Here is a 17,270-nt window from a genome sequence, read left to right as displayed (position 1 = left end):
TCCTGATACGGTACTACCACCTAGTTCTTGCTCAGACCAAAATTCTTTCACTTGCTGATAAATACCAGTTTGTTCATTCAGCAGGTATCTGTTGAGAGGGGCTCTTACGTTCCGGGTACTGCCCTAGGCTCCTAGGATAGTAGCAGTGAACAAAACAGCAAAATACCCTGCCCGTGTGGAATTCCTGATTGGAAAAGAAAAGTTGGTAGCTGGGATATAAGTAGTGCCCTTGTAACCATACGGCCAAGTTAATGTCGAGGAACCACATACATTCATAACATACTTACCATCTTTTCAAATACTGCATAAAATTTTGTACTTCTCCTTTATTCTAGATATAAACCACAATACTTCAGGATCCCATTATGAAAATTCGCAGCGGGGACCTGGGTCTTCTCCGAGTGACTCTAGCACAAATTGTAAGAATGCTGTTGTAAACGACTCCCTTGAAAAAGAAGCATGGCCCTCAGTCCCTGGCAGTGATCCAGAGTTGGCTTCAGAATGTATGGATGCTGATTCTGCCTCCAGTTCTGAATCAGAGAGAAACATCACTATCATGGCTTCAGGGAGCACCAGCGGTGAAAAAGATGGCCTTCGGAATAGCACTGGACTTGGTTCCCAAAACAAGTTTGTGGTTGGTAGCAGCAGCAATAATGTGGGCCATGGAAGTAGTACTGGGCCATGGGGTTTTTCCCATGGAGCCATAATAAGCACATGTCAGGTCTCTGTGGATGCTCCTGAAAGCAAATCAGAAAGTAGCAACAATAGAATGAATGCTTGGGGCACTGTAAGTTCTTCATCAAATGGAGGGTTAAATCCAAGCACTTTGAATTCAGCTAGCAACCATGGTGCCTGGCCAGTATTAGACAACAACGGACTTGCCCTCAAAGGGCCTGTAGGGAGCAGTAGTTCTGGCATCAATATTCAGTGCAGTACCATAGGCCAGATGCCTAACAATCAGAGTATTAACTCTAAAGTGGGTGGTTCTTCCACCCATGGTACCTGGGGAAGCCTTCAGGAAACTTGTGAATCTGAAGTAACTGGTACACAGAAGGTTTCATTCAGTGGTCAACCTCAGAATATTACCACTGAGATGACTGGACCAAATAACACTACTAACTTTATGACCTCTAGTTTACCAAACTCCGGTTCAGTACAGAATAATGAACTGCCTAGTAATACAGGGGCCTGGCGTGTGAGCACAATGAATCATCCTCAGATACAGGCTCCGTCGGTTATGAATGGCACTTCCCTTTCTCACCTTAGCAATGGAGAGCCAAAAAGCGGAGGCTCTTACGGTACTACGTGGGGTGCCTATGGTTCTAATTACTCTGGAGACAAATGTTCGAGCCCTATCGGCCAAGCTAATGGTGACACTGTGAATGCAACTCTAATGCAGCCTGGCATAAATGGGCCTATGGGCACTAACTTTCAAGTGAACACAAATAAAGGAGGAGGCGTGTGGGAGTCTGGGGCAGCGAATTCCCAGAGTGCGTCGTGGGGAAGTGGAAATGGCGCAAATTCTGGAGGAAGTCGACGAGGATGGGGAACTCCCGCACAAAACACTGGCACTAATATACCCAGCGTGGAGTGGAGCAAACTGCCTAGCAATCAGCATTCCAATGACAGTGCAAATGGCAACGGTAAGAAGTTTACAAACGGATGGAAATCTACTGAGGAAGAGGATCAGGGTTCTGCCACATCTCAGACAAATGAGCAGAACAGTGTGTGGGCCAAAACAGGAGGTACAGTGGAGAGTGAAGGTAGTACAGAAAGCACTGGACGCCTCGAGGAGAAAGCAACTGGGGAAAATCAGAGTAGAGATAGGAGAAAAATTGATCAGCACACATTACTCCAAAGCATCGTAAACAGAACTGACTTGGATCCACGTGTCCTCTCCAACTCTGGTTGGGGACAGACTCCTATTAAGCAGAATACTGCCTGGGATACAGAAACATCACCTAGAGGGGAAAGAAAGACTGACAATGGGACAGAGGCCTGGGGAAGCTCTGCAACACAGACTTTTAACTCAGGGGCATGTATAGATAAGACTAGCCCTACTAGTAATGATACCTCATCTGTATCGGGGTGGGGAGATCCCAAACCTGCTCTGAGGTGGGGAGATTCCAAAGGCTCAAGCTGCCAGGGGGGATGGGAAGATGACTCTGCTGCTACAGGAATGGTCAAGAGCAATCAGTGGGGGAACAGCAAAGAAGAGAAGTCCGCATGGAATGATTCGCAAAAGAGCAAACAGGGATGGGGTGATGGACAAAAATCAAACCAAGGGTGGTCCGTTTCTGCTGGTGAAAACTGGGGGGAAACTTCAAGGAGTAATCATTGGGGTGAGGCTAATAAGAAATCTAGCTCAGGAGGTAGTGACAGTGACAGGTCCGTTTCTGGTTGGAACGAACTTGGTAAAACTAGTTCCTTTACTTGGGGAAATAACATAAATCCAAATAATTCATCAGGATGGGATGAATCTTCTAAGCCTAATCCTTCCCAGGGATGGGGAGATCCTCCAAAGTCTAATCAGTCTCTAGGTTGGGGAGATTCGTCAAAGCCAGTCAGTTCTCCAGACTGGAACAAGCAACAAGACATTGTTGGGTCTTGGGGAATCCCACCAGCTACAGGCAAACCTCCTGGTACCGGCTGGCTGGGAGGACCTATACCAGCCCCAACAAAAGAAGAAGAGCCCACAGGCTGGGAGGAACCATCCCCAGAATCCATACGTCGCAAAATGGAGATTGACGACGGAACTTCAGCTTGGGGAGATCCGAGCAAATACAACTACAAAAATGTGAACATGTGGAACAAAAACGTCCCAAATGGCAGCAGCCGCTCAGACCAGCAAGCACAGGTACACCAGTTGCTGCCGTCTGCAAGTGCCATCTCAAACAAAGAGGCAGGCAGTGGCTCCGGTAAGTTTTCGTGTAATGGAGTCTGACCGTGTTAGAAGATAGTTCACACTATTGTAAGCCTCATTTCAGCGTACTGTGGCTACATTGGATTTGTTGAACAGAGTATTTGCATATGCACACCAAGAGCTTTCCCCCTCTAATCCAGGAGAAACTTCTAGGGAAGAAAACAATAGACGGAGCATTTAACAACGGGGATCAGAGCTCTGCCTGCGGTCCCTGTTGGTTGTGAGTCTCCCTTCTCTGCTAGGAAGACTCAGAAGGTGGAGTCTGGAAAGTGCTGTCCAGTGGGAGGGCCCTCCACTTCCTAGTTCTTCTGAGTCAAGCCATTACTTTTTGGTTTTGTTATTTGATTACAGTGTCCTCAGAAATAAAATAAGCATCCAGATACAATACTCTCTAAATACCAGGTGCTATGTTGGCCTTGGAAGGGATTTATTGAAGTAGGCATGAAATCCACGTCTAACTGTTAGTTAGACAGCGTGTATGTTTGTGTACTTAAAACTTTTGGTAATACCTTTCTGGCCTATTCCCACATATTCCCACTCTCATAACCAGGAGCTAATTCCTGTCTATAGATTATCTTGACAATGGCATTTTCATTAAGTGTCATTGGAATGCATTGTTTGTTAATGATGTTTTATTGAGTAATAGTCCCTTCAGAGGTAGTGATAGGAGCATTTTCATGAGCAAACCTTTCAGCATCCAGTTTTTTCCCCCCAGGTATAGTTTATTGTATTAATTTATATTTAATTCTTAGAAGAAATAGGTATGTATCTAAGGGAAATGCTGTTTTGGTTCTGTTGAACAATGTTTATGGCTTTGCTTTGCACAACCTGAAACCTCAGAATTTTTAAGGAGGATTGTCCAACACCTATAAAAATAAGATGCCTAGGTATGTTCCTCTTGTAGATACTTATTTATTTATTTTATTTATTTATGCCCCAGAACTGTGATGTTGAAAGGTTGCATGCACTTAACGGTAAAAATTGAGTACACGTACTTACCCAGCTTGATTACCTGCTTGGATTCAGTAGGTTTGGCTCGGAATGACTTGACTTTTCCAGAAATTAAATTTATCATCAAAGGAGGAGGCTTGCTATTATTAAGGTCATTCTAAACAATCTGGTCTATACCCAGAGGGCAATTAGGAAAGAAGAGATGGGGAAAAAAAATTCACACCGTGTAGTTAAATTATGATAATGGGAAATGATTTGTCATCTTTGCATAAAACAGATCCCCCCCCTCCTTTTTTTTTTTTTGCCCATCACAGCATCATCATTTGATCTGTGAAAGTGAAGGTCTTCATCTTTTGTTCCCTAAGTATTCCTTATTGCCCCTTATTCCACCGCACCACCCTACCATGTGCTGATGACTTCTTTTCCCATACTTTCTAAAGGCTGGGGTGAGCCCTGGGGGGAGCCTTCTACTCCAGCCACAACTGTGGATAATGGTACTTCAGCATGGGGTAAACCCACAGACAGTGGTCCCAGCTGGGGGGAGCCCATTGCTGCGGCATCCAGCACATCCACGTGGGGCTCCGGCTCTGTTGGTCCTCAAGCATTAAGCAAATCTGGTAAGTTCTTGATAATTCCCGGTAGCTATTTTGTCGCAGTGGTGGTCTCTCATTGTCTGTAATTAAATAATCAGATAATTTTTATGTCATTGATAAATGTACCTGTGTCTCATTATACTAGATGATTCACTGTTTGCCTCTTTGAATTTATAACTTGGTTTGCTCTTTTCAGCTTTCTGAATTTCCTTATCTTTCCTTAGAACTGTGTTAATTGATAAGGATTCGCATGTATTCACTAAATCTAAGTTATATTTTATCAAATAAGATTACCTAGTCAACCAACTTTCATGTTATCCAACTTGAGAGACTGGATATACAATCATGTGAACACATATCCAAACGGTCTGGCTCAGGTTCCAGATTACTCCCTGAGTATTACAGAGAAAGTGAACAAAGTTCAGGAGGGACCTGATGCAACATTCGGATGAACATTGTCACTGTCCTTTAAGTTGTGTGTGGGGTACTCCATAGGAATTCCAAGGCTGAGTGTAGAGTTGATACACTTTTCTGCTTATGACTTGTAACACTCTGTGGCCGTTGTCTTTGAAAATATCTATCAAAGTGAATTCTTTGAAATTTCCTCGATCCTCTTTGCCCTGTGTGTTGCCATCCAGATTGTTAAACGAGTATGAACAAGAAGGCCACCATTGTTGCACATTAGGAGTCTTCTGTTTGTAAAGAGCGAAGGAGATGTTTCATTGCTTTTTATTTTTTAAAGTAGGCTCCGCACCCAGCGTGGAGCCAGTGTTGGGCTTGAACTCACGACCCTAGATTAAGAACTGAGCTAAGATCAAGGGTCGGACACTTAAGTGACCAAGCCAAGCCACCCAGGCACCCCTGAAATTTTTAATTCAAAAAAACTTTTCAAAAATTTTTTTTCTTTCTTTGTTAGGCACGCCTGGCCAGTTTATTTGGTAGACCATATGACTCTTAATCTCATGATCATGGATTTGGGACCCTTATTGGGTGTAGAGATTACTTTAAACAAAAAACATTGTTTAGTGTATAAAACATGCATCCTACCATGTAGATTTGGGAAGGGAAATAAAAGTGTGGTTTTTTTGGTTTTTTTTTAATTCCCCAGCCCCCTTAATGAGTGCTCATCCTCCAGAAAGACTTGTTTGATTAAAGCATGTTTTTCTTTATATCAAAAATCCACAATCAGGGCCAAAATCTATGCAAGATGGCTGGTGTGGTGATGATATGCCATTGCCTGGAAATCGCCCCACTGGCTGGGAAGAGGAAGAGGATGTAGAGATTGGAATGTGGAATAGTAATTCATCTCAAGAGCTTAACTCATCTTTAAATTGGCCACCATATACAAAGAAAATGTCATCGAAGGTAAACATTTCAAGGGCAAAGCTCTTGAAACTTTAAATTCCACAGGTAGTTTACCCTCAGAAAATTAATGTTCTTCCTGCCCATTTATGGTAATCAGTACAGTGTAGGCAGTCCCCAACTTAGGTATAGCCTCTTGTATGGGCAGCCACCTAGGAAACGGAAGACCGCAGGAACTTCCTTTCTCCCCACTGCTACAGCTTGGGATTTCTCTCCTCCTCCCCTTCCATCAGTGCTGCCTGGGACAACCCCTTACTCCAGGGTGGTGCCTGCCGAGGTGGGGGTGGAGAGAAGGGCAGATCTCCGTGTTGACTCTCCGTTGGCGCTGCCAGTTCATCTCCCATTCCACCTCACCTACAGTCCTGACCTCCCCTTTATCCAGAATAACCATCTTTTTCATCCCCCATCCGTAGCCCTCCCCCTCCCGCGGAAGGTCCTGTGACAAATATCCCTAGGAATGAGCAGAGTTTGATTTTTCTCTGATATGTGGACAGATCTTATTCCCAGACCTGCTGGTGCATCAGAGCCCTATGGCGTTCTTTACAAGTACGGCTTCCTGTACCCCAGGCCTCCTACAGTTCTGGAAATCGGACCCCAGATGTCTCTGATGCAGAGCCAGAGCTGAGAAGCACTGATGTAGAACACTGGTTCTTAACACGTGCTGTTGGATGCTGGTGTCAGATTCTTTTGGGGACCATTTTCAGAATATGTGCCCAGACCCCCAGGTGGTTCTCCCTACCCCACCCTATTTGAGAACCGGTCTTCCCCTTCTGCCCCACCCCCTGTCCTTAGAGGTCAAATACCCACTAGTTCCACTAGCGGCCTACCAGGGTCCCTCCCTTTTAATCCTGGGATTCTCAGTCTAGGACCTACCATTTTCATTTAAAAATATGTTTCATGTGGGTTAATTTGCCCATTGCCTCTCCATATAGCTTTTGAAGTGCTTTCCCATATTTTACATAAGCCATTTGATCCTCATGACCTTCCGAGGTAGAATACCGATGAGGAATTTGAGACCGGAAAAGGTGGTGACTTGCCCAAAGATGCTTAACTAGTAAGTGACAGAGCAAGGACTTAAGTTTAGGTCTTCTGATTCCAAACCCTGTGTTCTTCCCACTGGACCATGCTGTTTTGTGACTTTGTCTTTCCTTACAGGGTCTGAGTGGCAAAAAAAGGAGAAGGGAAAGGGTGTGTAGCCTTTTTACTCTTTCTCCTTTGTTTCTGCTAGTAAAAATCTTTTAGAAAGCAACTGCAAACACTTACTTAGCCTCTGCTGTGTGCCAGGTACTGTGCTTGGTGCTGGGGATTCAGAAACACTAGGAAATGAGCTGCACTCTCGAGGAGCTCAGAGTCTAGTGTGGGGCTGTAGGAGAGGGCTGAGGAGCGGCCGCTTGAGCTTGGAACATGCCTGTGGGTGGGGTGTGCCAGGGAAAATAATAGGCTGACTAGTAACCTGTAGAATTTCTGGAAAGACGTAACAAGACATCTGGCTCTGTAGTTAGATTAAGGGCAGATGTGGGACCGCTGGATGGCTCAGTGGGTTAAGCCTCTGCCTTCAGCTCAGGTCATGATCTCAGGGTCCTGGGATCGAGCCCCACATCGGGCTCTCTGCTCAGCGGGGAGCCTGCTTCCCCCTGTCTCTCTGCCTGCCTCTCTGCCTACTTGTGGTCTCACTCTGTCAAATAAATAAAAATAAAATTTAAAAAAAAAAAAAAGATTAAGGGCAGATAGTAAAGTCTTTTCCTTATCGTGCCAAAGAATTTGAACTTTATTCTGTATAAAATATAGAGCCAGTGAAATTGCATAGAAGGCAACAGGAGTTGGTTTTTTTGTTTTTTTGTTTTTAAATTACTTTCTATAAAGAAAGCTGACCAGTGATTCTGTGAAAGACAATTGGCACAGAGGAGAGACCAGAGTTAGGGGATCTCAGTCAGGAAGCTTCTGCCTTCATTCAGGGGAAAAGTGAGGGCCTCATTGGGAAGCCAGACTGGATGTGTAGTGCAAGGGACTGATTGGAGAGGCATTTCAGAATAGAAGGGACAGAAGGCCTCAGCGGCCATTTAGGCATGGAGGCGGGGGTAGGGGACAGAGGAATCAAGGATGGCTTCAGAAACCGTGGCGAGGGTTAGGTGCTTGCTTCAGAGACCTGCGCTTGGGAGGGGGAAGAAGCTGTGTTCTGTCCTATGGTCGGAAGGAACAGGCGGTAGCAATGGGAAAGGGGAATTAAGGTGACACACCGAGAGTGGCTGGCCCCGTGATCCCTGTGGCATCTAGCCTCCTGTCAGCCAGGCTCATCATCAAGGACCATATTCCCTCAAAACATGTCTCAAAATCATTTCTGTACTGCCCATGCCCAGCCAGCCTTGGCAGCCAGCACCAGGGCTGGCGGTGGGGGGATCCCCAGCCTCAGCTGCCGCTGGGGTACTGTGTTCCTCAGCAACACAAATTAAAATTGTAAAATAGCTTTTCATTTGGAAACATGGGATGCTTTTCCAGTACAGTGCTCATAGCATAATTAAATTACTGGTTACATTGGCTGCTTTGGACTAACCTGTGGAACCTAACAATTCTTTGACTTTAGTGTGGTGTCAGAACTCCACAAATCCAGATTGTTGAAGTACTTAGAGCACAATCCAGTTGTAAACTGGAAACTGTGATGAGCAGTTCCCATTATTCTGAGGATCTTTTTTCTTTTTGTGGGTCATCAAGGCCCTTTGCTTCCGTCTTTTCCTTCTGACTACTTGCCTTTAGAGATTTCTCTGTACATTACAGCTGTACCAGAGGACTGGAGCAAAGGAAGTTGAAAATCAAATAAGTTGATTTGTAATTGTTAACAACTCTGCTAAGAGTTTGTTGGAGGAGAATTTAATTGGCTAAAAATGAGAGTTGGGAATTGTCTTGAAGTTTTATTAATCCATCACTGTGCTCAGATCAATAGAGGTGGCCATGGTAGCTTTCTACTCTTTTATTTTCCAAAGGGAACCATGAAAGGTGGAAACAAACAAGAAGAAGCTTGGATAAATCCATTCGTTAAACAGTTTTCAAATATCAGTTTTTCGGTAAGTGTATTTTCCTAGCAGCCCCTCTCCCCTTTTAATGGTGGTCTGTAAATTTACTCTAAGTACGGTTTTTTGGTTTTCTTAACAAGTTACTACTGTCTTTCAGTTGTATGCATGTGCTGGAGGTTAGAGTAGAATTGGCCTTGAAGCTGCCTTTATTTTTATAATTTTGGCTAAAAATATTGATCACATCTTATTTTGAAAATTTTTTCTTATTAGGCAGTGAAAAGAGTTTTTCAGTCCTTGATTTTTGACAAATAGTGAAGTAGAGTAAAAAATTTCACCTTCAGTTTATTTTCATTGATAAATTAAGACCTGCTAACACACTGTGTTTTCTCACTTCAGAGAGACTCACCAGAAGAAAACGTACAGAGCAATAAGATGGATCTTTCCGGAGGTAAGAAAAAGTTAAATCCATTGGGGTTCGTATTTATCATGGAGGGACAAATGTTTCTGTGATGTCATGGTTCTAAGTAAGCACTGACCTGGACCAGGAGAGTGGAGATCGGAGTTCCTGGGCTCTCAGCACACACTAGAGTGCGGCGGTGCAGGGGTGGCCCGCCTTCAAAGTACAAGCCACTGTGCGGGTCTAAGGTCATCATGATAGTCTGTGATGGTCTCAGATCCAGTCTGATATAAAAGCTGTTATCCAGGTTGGGTGATAGACTCTTAGTAATTTAGGAAACCGTAGGTGCAAAGGCCCAGATCATATGACAGAGACAAGTTGAACCAGGCTGGAGAAGTGGAAGTAGTTCCATGCAATAGAAGAAGAAATATAGATTAATCGTGGTGGTGGGAGTGTGGTGATGAGAGAAGCTTCGACTAGGGGAGGGGCTAGAATATGAGGGCGGTGCTAAGTCATGAGGAGCTGGGGGCTTTGAACTTCATTCTGGAGGTATGGAATTAAGTAATTTTAAATAGGACAATGACATGATTGGGATTTATGTTTTTAAAAAAATGTGGCTACAGGTTGAAAAGATCCTAGGACAGAAGAGATTGGTGGCAGAAGACTGAGAAAAAGATACTAAAAGTATCAAAAGTGGTTGAGATTTGTTGCAGTAGCCAATGATGATTTCAAGACTCTAAATAAGATAGTAGGTGGGAAGGCTCTTTATTCAGTGAAGATGAAGGAATTAGGATCCACAAAGTTGAGAACCAATCTGAACCAGTTCATTGTGGGGGGTGGGGGGTGGGTGTGGTGAAAGCTGATTTCCAGCTTGCTTGCTTGCTTGCTTTCAAGATTTTATTTGTTTGAGAGAGAGAGAAAGAAAGAGAAGGAGCAGGGGGAGGGAGAGATTTCCAGCTTCCTTGACTGGACCCGTTAGTAGGTGGTAGTGTTACTCTGTCCGATTCTAGGCAGGAGAGAGAATTACACAGCAATTTGAGCAGGAAGGTTTATTAATATAAATATGAAGAATTATTCTCATAGTAAAGGTTCGACCAGTAAGAAGTAAAGGGACCACAAAAGAAGGTAGAGTAGCAGAGGTAAGGAGAGATCACTAACTTCAGGACAGAGAGAGTGTGCATCTGAGCCAGGGCTGAGATCCAGACCCTTGGACCTGGCCCTCTGCTCACCACATGGCAGAGATGTCACTGTGGTGCCACACTAGAACTATACAGGATATCTGTCTTCTGGGGAGGTGTCTCACTTGAGCTCTGCTACAAACCTGCCACAGTGGCTGCTGGTGGGAGCAGTAAGCCTGGCCAGGGCATGTGTCTGGGGCAGCTGCCGGTGCTGCAGTAGAGAGCATCGGGGCCTGGGAGGCACCATCGGTCTTCTGGTGGTGTCTCCTGCGGCCTCTGCCGACAGAGCTGCAGTGTCAGCTGGCAAAGGGAAAAACAGGTAAAGGGTCTAGATCCCTTTATTTCTGGCGAGCAGTGAGAGCTGAGAGGTAGTGGGTTGATGATTGGCACAGTTCACCCCACTCTGGGACCACCCGTCTTCCGTACACACCCTTGTGCACACACTTCCGTTCCACTGTAGTGGCAGAGCGACTATCTCTCTTCTTAGCGAGGTACGGCTTTCGTTCCTACAGGTGAGGAAGTCTGCCCTTCCCTTCAGGTTGAGATAGACGTAGTCCCAAGAGTTGTTGCACTTATTATTGGCTGCTCAAAGTCAGTCACAGTTGAGACTGAAGGACTCCGTTGTAAAGTTAACTTTCAGTGTCTTGTGAATAAAATATAAATGGGAAAGAGAAGAAGTGGTCAGCCTATACGAGCACACGCGTGGAACAAGCCATGAAAACATGCAGAGCGAGTCCTGCCCACGTTTCTGTCGTGGCCACAAGCGGTGGTTGGTGTGCACGGCTGCTTTCTTGCGGCGCCCATTCCTGCTGCCTCACTCCGCCATACCTCAGCACCCTGTGTTCTGCTGGTCCAGTGACCCAAACCTCTGTTCCCAGAGGGTCTGAGCCCTTATTCATGTGCCTTTTCTTGATTGCTGTAGTTTTTAGTTAACCTTTACTAGTGGGCCTGGAAATAGTGAAGAGCGCCCCCCAGAGAACCCCTGGATTCGAATCCTTGTGGCCTTCATTTTATATTAGAAAACCCATTTCCCCTTGGTGATCAGAATCAGTCACGCCAGCCAATACACAAGCTCCTTTTTGCCTGTGGTTCAGTGGCACAGGAAGGCAAAATGTCCAGGTGTAGTGTTCATCTTATAATTCAGCTGCCTGACGTGTGTCCTGGTAGAACCATCTTGTCTCTTGAGATCTCCAAACCTGCAGAGTTGCCAGACCAGGAAGCAAGAGTTCTCTGAGTGGTTTATGAGGTATAATAGTCAGAGAAGCCATCTCATTCTCACCTTCTGATTTCCAGACCTCTGTATTCTGGCGATGTGGAAGACACTGTGTCCTGTGAGGCAGAAGCCTATTCCCCTTCTCTCCCTTTTTAAGATTTGTTTATTTGAGAGAGAGAACACGAGCAGGAAGGATAGAGGGAGAGAAAAACTCGAGCAGACTCCAAGATAAGCACATAACCTGGCATGGGGCTCGATCTCACAAACCTGAGATCGTGACCTGAACTAAACTCAAAGGTCAGACGCCTAACCAACGGTACCACCCAGGTGCCCGTCCTTTGAGGATGTTGTCCCCTGACTTGCTTTGTGATCAGTTCTGCCCATCATTTTGGCTAGCTACTTTTGGGCGATGATGTGTGCAGTCAGACCCGTTGATCCTGTGGACGTGATCCCATCACTGTCCTCCTTTTGCTGTGGAGTGAGTTCCTTGATTAGACGCAGTGCTGTGAGAATTAAGCCTTCTGCAAGACCACGGGTGGCAGAAGCATTACAGCCGGGAAAAGCAAATTCATACCCAGAATATGGGTGTGTTTCTGTGAGGCCAGTGCTCTGCCTCCTCCTTGGCTCACCGAATGGCAGAGAAGTTGCTATGCTGCTGTGCTGGTGGGACTTGCTGAAAATCTGCCCTCTAGGGTACTGAGCAAAGCTGTTCATAGAGAGGTGTCTCAAGGTTTTGAGGTATGTGGGAATGCTGGGAGACGCTGGCCAGGCGGTGTGGCTGAGCACCCTGCACTGCAGGAATGGGGCAGTGGAGAAGCAGCCAGGTGAACGCATTGAACTTCCTCCCTCAGTGGCTCTCCAGCGCCCTCTACTGACAAAGCCTGGCAAAAGAAAAATGTAAAGAGCCCAGATGTGCTTTTCACTCAGCAGTCAAAAAGGGTGAATTTGGAGCTGAGAGCCATTAAAGCAATCAATAAGTGGCCATTATGAGAGATAAGAAATCTGTAGGAATAACAGGTTCGGTAGACAAGAAATTGAGTTTAAAGTTTCAGAGAAGTCAAAATGAGGAGAGTAATGGACAGAGGAAAACAGAGAGCGGAAGATGTGTACCAGTCTGTCTTCAGTTTCTTTGTCTGCTAAACGGAGGTGATGATAGTAGTGTCACCAGCATTAAACTGGATCATGCATTTTAAACAGTGCCTGGCACATAGTGGGCATCTATCCAGTGGTGCTTTGTCTTGGCTGTTTTTGTTATTTGTATCTGGGAACTATGTTTTTATTACTAAATTAAGCAGATTAAAGATGACCGAAGAAGTCTTAACCATCTTAGTACTGGTCTGTTTTCAAGTTAATTGATTCAGTAAAATAACAGTATCTGCTAAACCCAACTTTTCTTCTGGGCATGCCAAATTTATTGAATGCATTTTTTACATGTTCTTGTCAAGGCAGAAGTCATGTCAGGGAGTGAATATTTTGCTTTCTGCTGTAAATTTATCTGAAACCCATGAGATTGTTTTCCTACATAGTAACATAGTTTCCTGTATTTCTTAGGAATGTTACAGGACAAACGAATGGAGATAGATAAACATAGCCTAAATATTGGTGATTACAATCGAACGGTCGGGAAAGGCCCTGGTTCTCGGCCTCAGATTTCCAAAGAGTCTTCCATGGAGCGCAGCCCTTACTTTGATAAGGTAAGTTGTTCGTTTTGTTTTGTTTTGTTTTACCCCTGTGGCTGATAAACCAGTACACTTAATAGCATAATTTTCTCATCAGTGGTTTAGGGCATTTAATATAAAGTACTGTAATCTGGTGCTATTACTGGATTCGTAGTTCATTCTCCTCTTTATGTTTCAGTTTAGCATAGGGATTGCATTTGTATTTTCTTCTTAATCCCGTAAAATATGTCTGGTTCTTTTTATGTACTCTAGAATTAACACTAATCTCTTCTGTTTTCTACCCGTTTCCTGTTGGTGCTGCAATGTCACGTGACTTCTCTTCTGTTCCTGCAATGATTTCTCCCTTCTGCTTGTTTGCTTGGCTGGTGTTGCACATCTTTCTGTCTGTCCACTCAGGATGGCATTGTAGCAGATGAATCCCAAAACATGCAGTTTATGTCCAGTCAAAGCATGAAGCTTCCCCCTTCAAATAGTGCACTACCTAACCAGGCCCTTGGCTCCATAGCAGGGCTGGGTATGCAAAACTTGAATTCTGTTAGACAGGTAAGTCCACGTGTATATTTTAGGCTCTCTGTTGAATGATTTATATAAGTAATGAGATCTCTCTCACATGTAGTTACTGTGTTTAAATCAATAATACAGTGTAGTGTTGGGATGTCTGCCCCGAAGAATCCCACTGGTATTCTTTCACTGTTGCTTCGTTTTGTAGAATGGCAATCCCAGTATGTTTGGTGTTGGAAACACAGCAGCACAACCCCGGGGCATGCAGCAGCCTCCAGCACAACCTCTTAGTTCATCTCAGCCTAATCTCCGTGCTCAAGTGCCTCCTCCATTACTCTCCCCTCAGGTAATCACTCCTGCCCTCCTCTCTTCTCTTGACCTGGAGAAACTTCATATTTGAATGAGGCGGCTAATGGCTCATGCTTGTGTCTTTGAGATGCAGCTAATTCAGCACCAGCTGTCCTTACAGAAGGATGTGGTCAGGGTAAAGAAAATGAGTCCAAGTTAAATGAAACCTAAAGTTCACCATTACCTTCCGTAAAACACCTTAAGGGGAGGAGGACAATAGCAAAGTAAATTGGTTGGTTTAAGATTCACCCTGTCATCTTTTAGTTAACCCAGGGAAGTATATATGAACAATAAAGCAAAAGAAGACAGAACATAACCAGCCCTCCAAGTAAATAGTCCACAGATTTAATTATTCTATTGACAGTTCAGAATACACCGTACATTTAGTTAGTTTTGACCTGTTTGATCAACATTATTAACTTGCCGTTGTGATCCTAAGGTTCCAGTTTCATTGCTGAAGTATGCACCAAACAACGGTGGCCTGAATCCGCTCTTTGGCCCTCAGCAGGTAGCCATGCTGAACCAGCTGTCCCAACTAAACCAGCTTTCTCAGATCTCCCAGTTACAGGTAAGTAGAGTGACAGCCCTAGTCATAGACGTTTACTGGGTGTCGGCCATGTATAGGAAGTGTTGCAGCAAACAGAGCCGGCGCTGTGGCCCTCAGGGAGCTTATGGTCTGTCGGTGAGGACAGACCATGACCTCGAAGGACAGATGCTCTGTGAGGACCCCCAGCCAGGTCTGAAGGGGTGGCGGGGGTAGGGTGACTGGGGAAAATGTCCCTGATGAAGTACAAGCTTATATTGAACAAGAGACCGGATTCTGCGGTGGCTTGAGGCCAGGAGTCCCAGGGAGAGGCTACACTGTAGGTGTGTGCATCCGCGGCGGTCACCTGAAGCTTGCAGCTCTGTGACGCCGAGACGCTGACAGCCTTTTCGCCCTCTTCCCTCCAGCGATTGTTAGCGCAGCAGCAAAGGGCCCAGAGTCAGAGAAGCGTGCCTTCTGGGAACCGGCAGCAGCAAGACCAGCAGGTAGATGACATCTGTAATCTGAACTCATTGCAGTAGAATTGTAACGAGATGCGAAATGCCTTTATTAAAGTAGAGTGGAATACGTGGTTGGTTAAGTCTCCTGTTTGCCCAGAAGTCCTCTTAACTGATATGCAGCTGATTGTTCACCTTCCTGCCTAGGAGGAGAAGTGAATTTGGCAGTGAGGAGGAATATGTGGCTGTCTGGGCAGCCTTTCTGTCCACCGTGTTTCCCAATCCTCTCTCTGTTTCCAGGGTCGACCTCTTAGCGTGCAGCAGCAGATGATGCAGCAGTCCCGGCAACTCGATCCCAGCCTGTTGGCGAAGCAGCAGACCCCGCCATCTCAGCAGCAGCCACTCCATCAGCCAGCCATGAAGTCTTTCCTCGAGAATGTCATGCCCCACACTACACCCGAGCTGCAAAAAGGGCCATCACCAATAAATGCTTTCAGCAACTTCCCGATAGGTAGGTTTCTCGTTGCCCTGAACATTCAGGTGATGCTCGGGGCTGCTGGCTTACTGTGTCTGCTCCTCGAGCGGCACAGTTTTGTCCCCTCGGGATAACCATGCCGGCCCTGGGACCCATTCCTCTCCAAGAGCTGCTTTGCCTCTTGCCGGTTCAGCCAGTCTTCTTGCTTCAGGGAAGGCCTCTTTCCATGTAAAAAAACGACGCTGTTTCCAAACCCGCTGCTCTTTTACAGTGGGTTAGAATAAACATGAAGTTGCTCTGAAGCCCCAGGTAGCTTCATCGTAGGGTAGAAGAGGGAAGGTTAGCAGTAACCACGTGCCAGAGATGCACTGAGCTGCGCTGCTCTGCATCTGTGCTTTCGGAACCTGGAATTGTGATTCTCACCTACATAGTGTGGGATGGTCTCTGGTCTGAGTGGAGAAAATCAAGGCTAGCGGAGGATTGCCTTGCTCGTCCCTGCGGTTGCTCCCTCTTTCCTTTCTTCGCTCTGTCCCCGGGCATTGTTCCCTCTGGAAATTTCAGGCCTGAATGTTTTCTTCTTTGAGTCTCTCTTCTCCTTTGTGCCTTTGATTCTATTTTGAGCCTTGATCACACCCTCTTCATTTTGCTTTTTCTTTCTGTCTTTTCCTGTAACTGTGTTTTCTTGTAAACCAGCTTGGTTGGTTGCTGGCCCAACTGGGTCCAAGACAGTCAGTTAGTGTGCATGTTCCGGGCTGTGGGCAGGGCCTGGGGCCTGCTATTAATTCACTCTAGCTGGACAGGACACATTTTGGCTCTCCCTGGTATTGCTGTGGACTCTCAGCTAGGACGTGGGATGCACTTTGAGTCCTTGGAGTGGTTAGCAATCTCATTAGGTTTCTGGAAGCAGTTCCCTTGCCAGTTACCAATGTAGATAAATACCTTAGAATTTATCTACATTTTGATCCCAGAGACAATAGTAGTGTGGTGAAAGAATACTCAAGTACACTGAGACATTGTGATCTTACCAGTGAAGGGAAGTAACTCTTACTGTTGCATACTAGACACACAAATTCGGCCATTGAGGAGGTAAGTTTCTGAATATGGGATTTCATGTTCTGACTGGCTTTATAGTAAGAGATACTTCTCCCGGGGTGCCTGGGCGACTCCGTCCAGTTCTTGGTTTTGGCTCTGGTGTTCTCAGGGTCATGAGATTGAGCCCCATGTCAGGCTCTGTCAGCGCTCAGCGCAGAGTGTCCTTGAGAGTCCCCACCCGCTGCGTCTGTGCTCACATGTGCATGCACATGTGCCCCCCCATAAATAAATACAAATCTTTAAAAAAAAAAAAACCCTACTTCTTGGTTAAGAAGTCTGCTGAACCTGTACAAACACAGTATGGTTGTCTAAATCAGGCATTGGCAAACCTAGAGCCTGTTGACCAAATTTGGCCAGCTGGCTGGTTCTGTAAATAAAGTTTTATTGGAACACAGCCTTGCTCTTTTGTTAATGTGTTATTCTGTGGCAGTTTTTTTTGCTACAACAGAGTTACGTAAAGACACTGAGACCTTGTGCCCCACAGAGCCTGAAATAGTTACTGTCTGAACCTTCACAGCTTCACAGAAAAATTTGCCAAGTCTTGGGTTTAGCTAAGGAGTCCAGAGAGC

The 17,270-nt window shown here is 45.5% G+C and overlaps 1 protein-coding gene across 8 annotated transcripts in view; it reads left to right on the top strand.

Moving 5' to 3' along the window:
* Positions 1-17,270, top strand: part of TNRC6A (trinucleotide repeat containing adaptor 6A) — a 164,159-nt gene that overhangs the window by 124,192 nt on the left and 22,697 nt on the right. For 6 of the 8 annotated variants that reach the window (XM_044234021.1, XM_044234022.1, XM_044234019.1 and 3 more), the window contains 12 exons: positions 336-2,918; positions 4,315-4,491; positions 5,657-5,832; positions 6,985-7,017; positions 8,808-8,888; positions 9,234-9,285; positions 13,177-13,319; positions 13,701-13,847; positions 14,014-14,151; positions 14,593-14,721; positions 15,105-15,182; positions 15,435-15,645. In XM_044234021.1, coding sequence (XP_044089956.1) covers positions 336-2,918; positions 4,315-4,491; positions 5,657-5,832; positions 6,985-7,017; positions 8,808-8,888; positions 9,234-9,285; positions 13,177-13,319; positions 13,701-13,847; positions 14,014-14,151; positions 14,593-14,721; positions 15,105-15,182; positions 15,435-15,645 — 3,948 coding nt within the window. The remainder of the gene's footprint in view (positions 1-335; positions 2,919-4,314; positions 4,492-5,656; positions 5,833-6,984; positions 7,018-8,807; positions 8,889-9,233; positions 9,286-13,176; positions 13,320-13,700; positions 13,848-14,013; positions 14,152-14,592; positions 14,722-15,104; positions 15,183-15,434; positions 15,646-17,270) is intronic. The other 2 variants (XM_044234025.1, XM_044234024.1) reach the window with 1 other exon arrangement.

Source organism: Neovison vison, chromosome 14 (assembly GCF_020171115.1).
Source record: "Neovison vison isolate M4711 chromosome 14, ASM_NN_V1, whole genome shotgun sequence".
NCBI classification, from domain to species: Eukaryota; Metazoa; Chordata; class Mammalia; order Carnivora; family Mustelidae; genus Neogale; species Neogale vison.
This window is presented reverse-complemented; position numbering and strand designations above follow the sequence as displayed.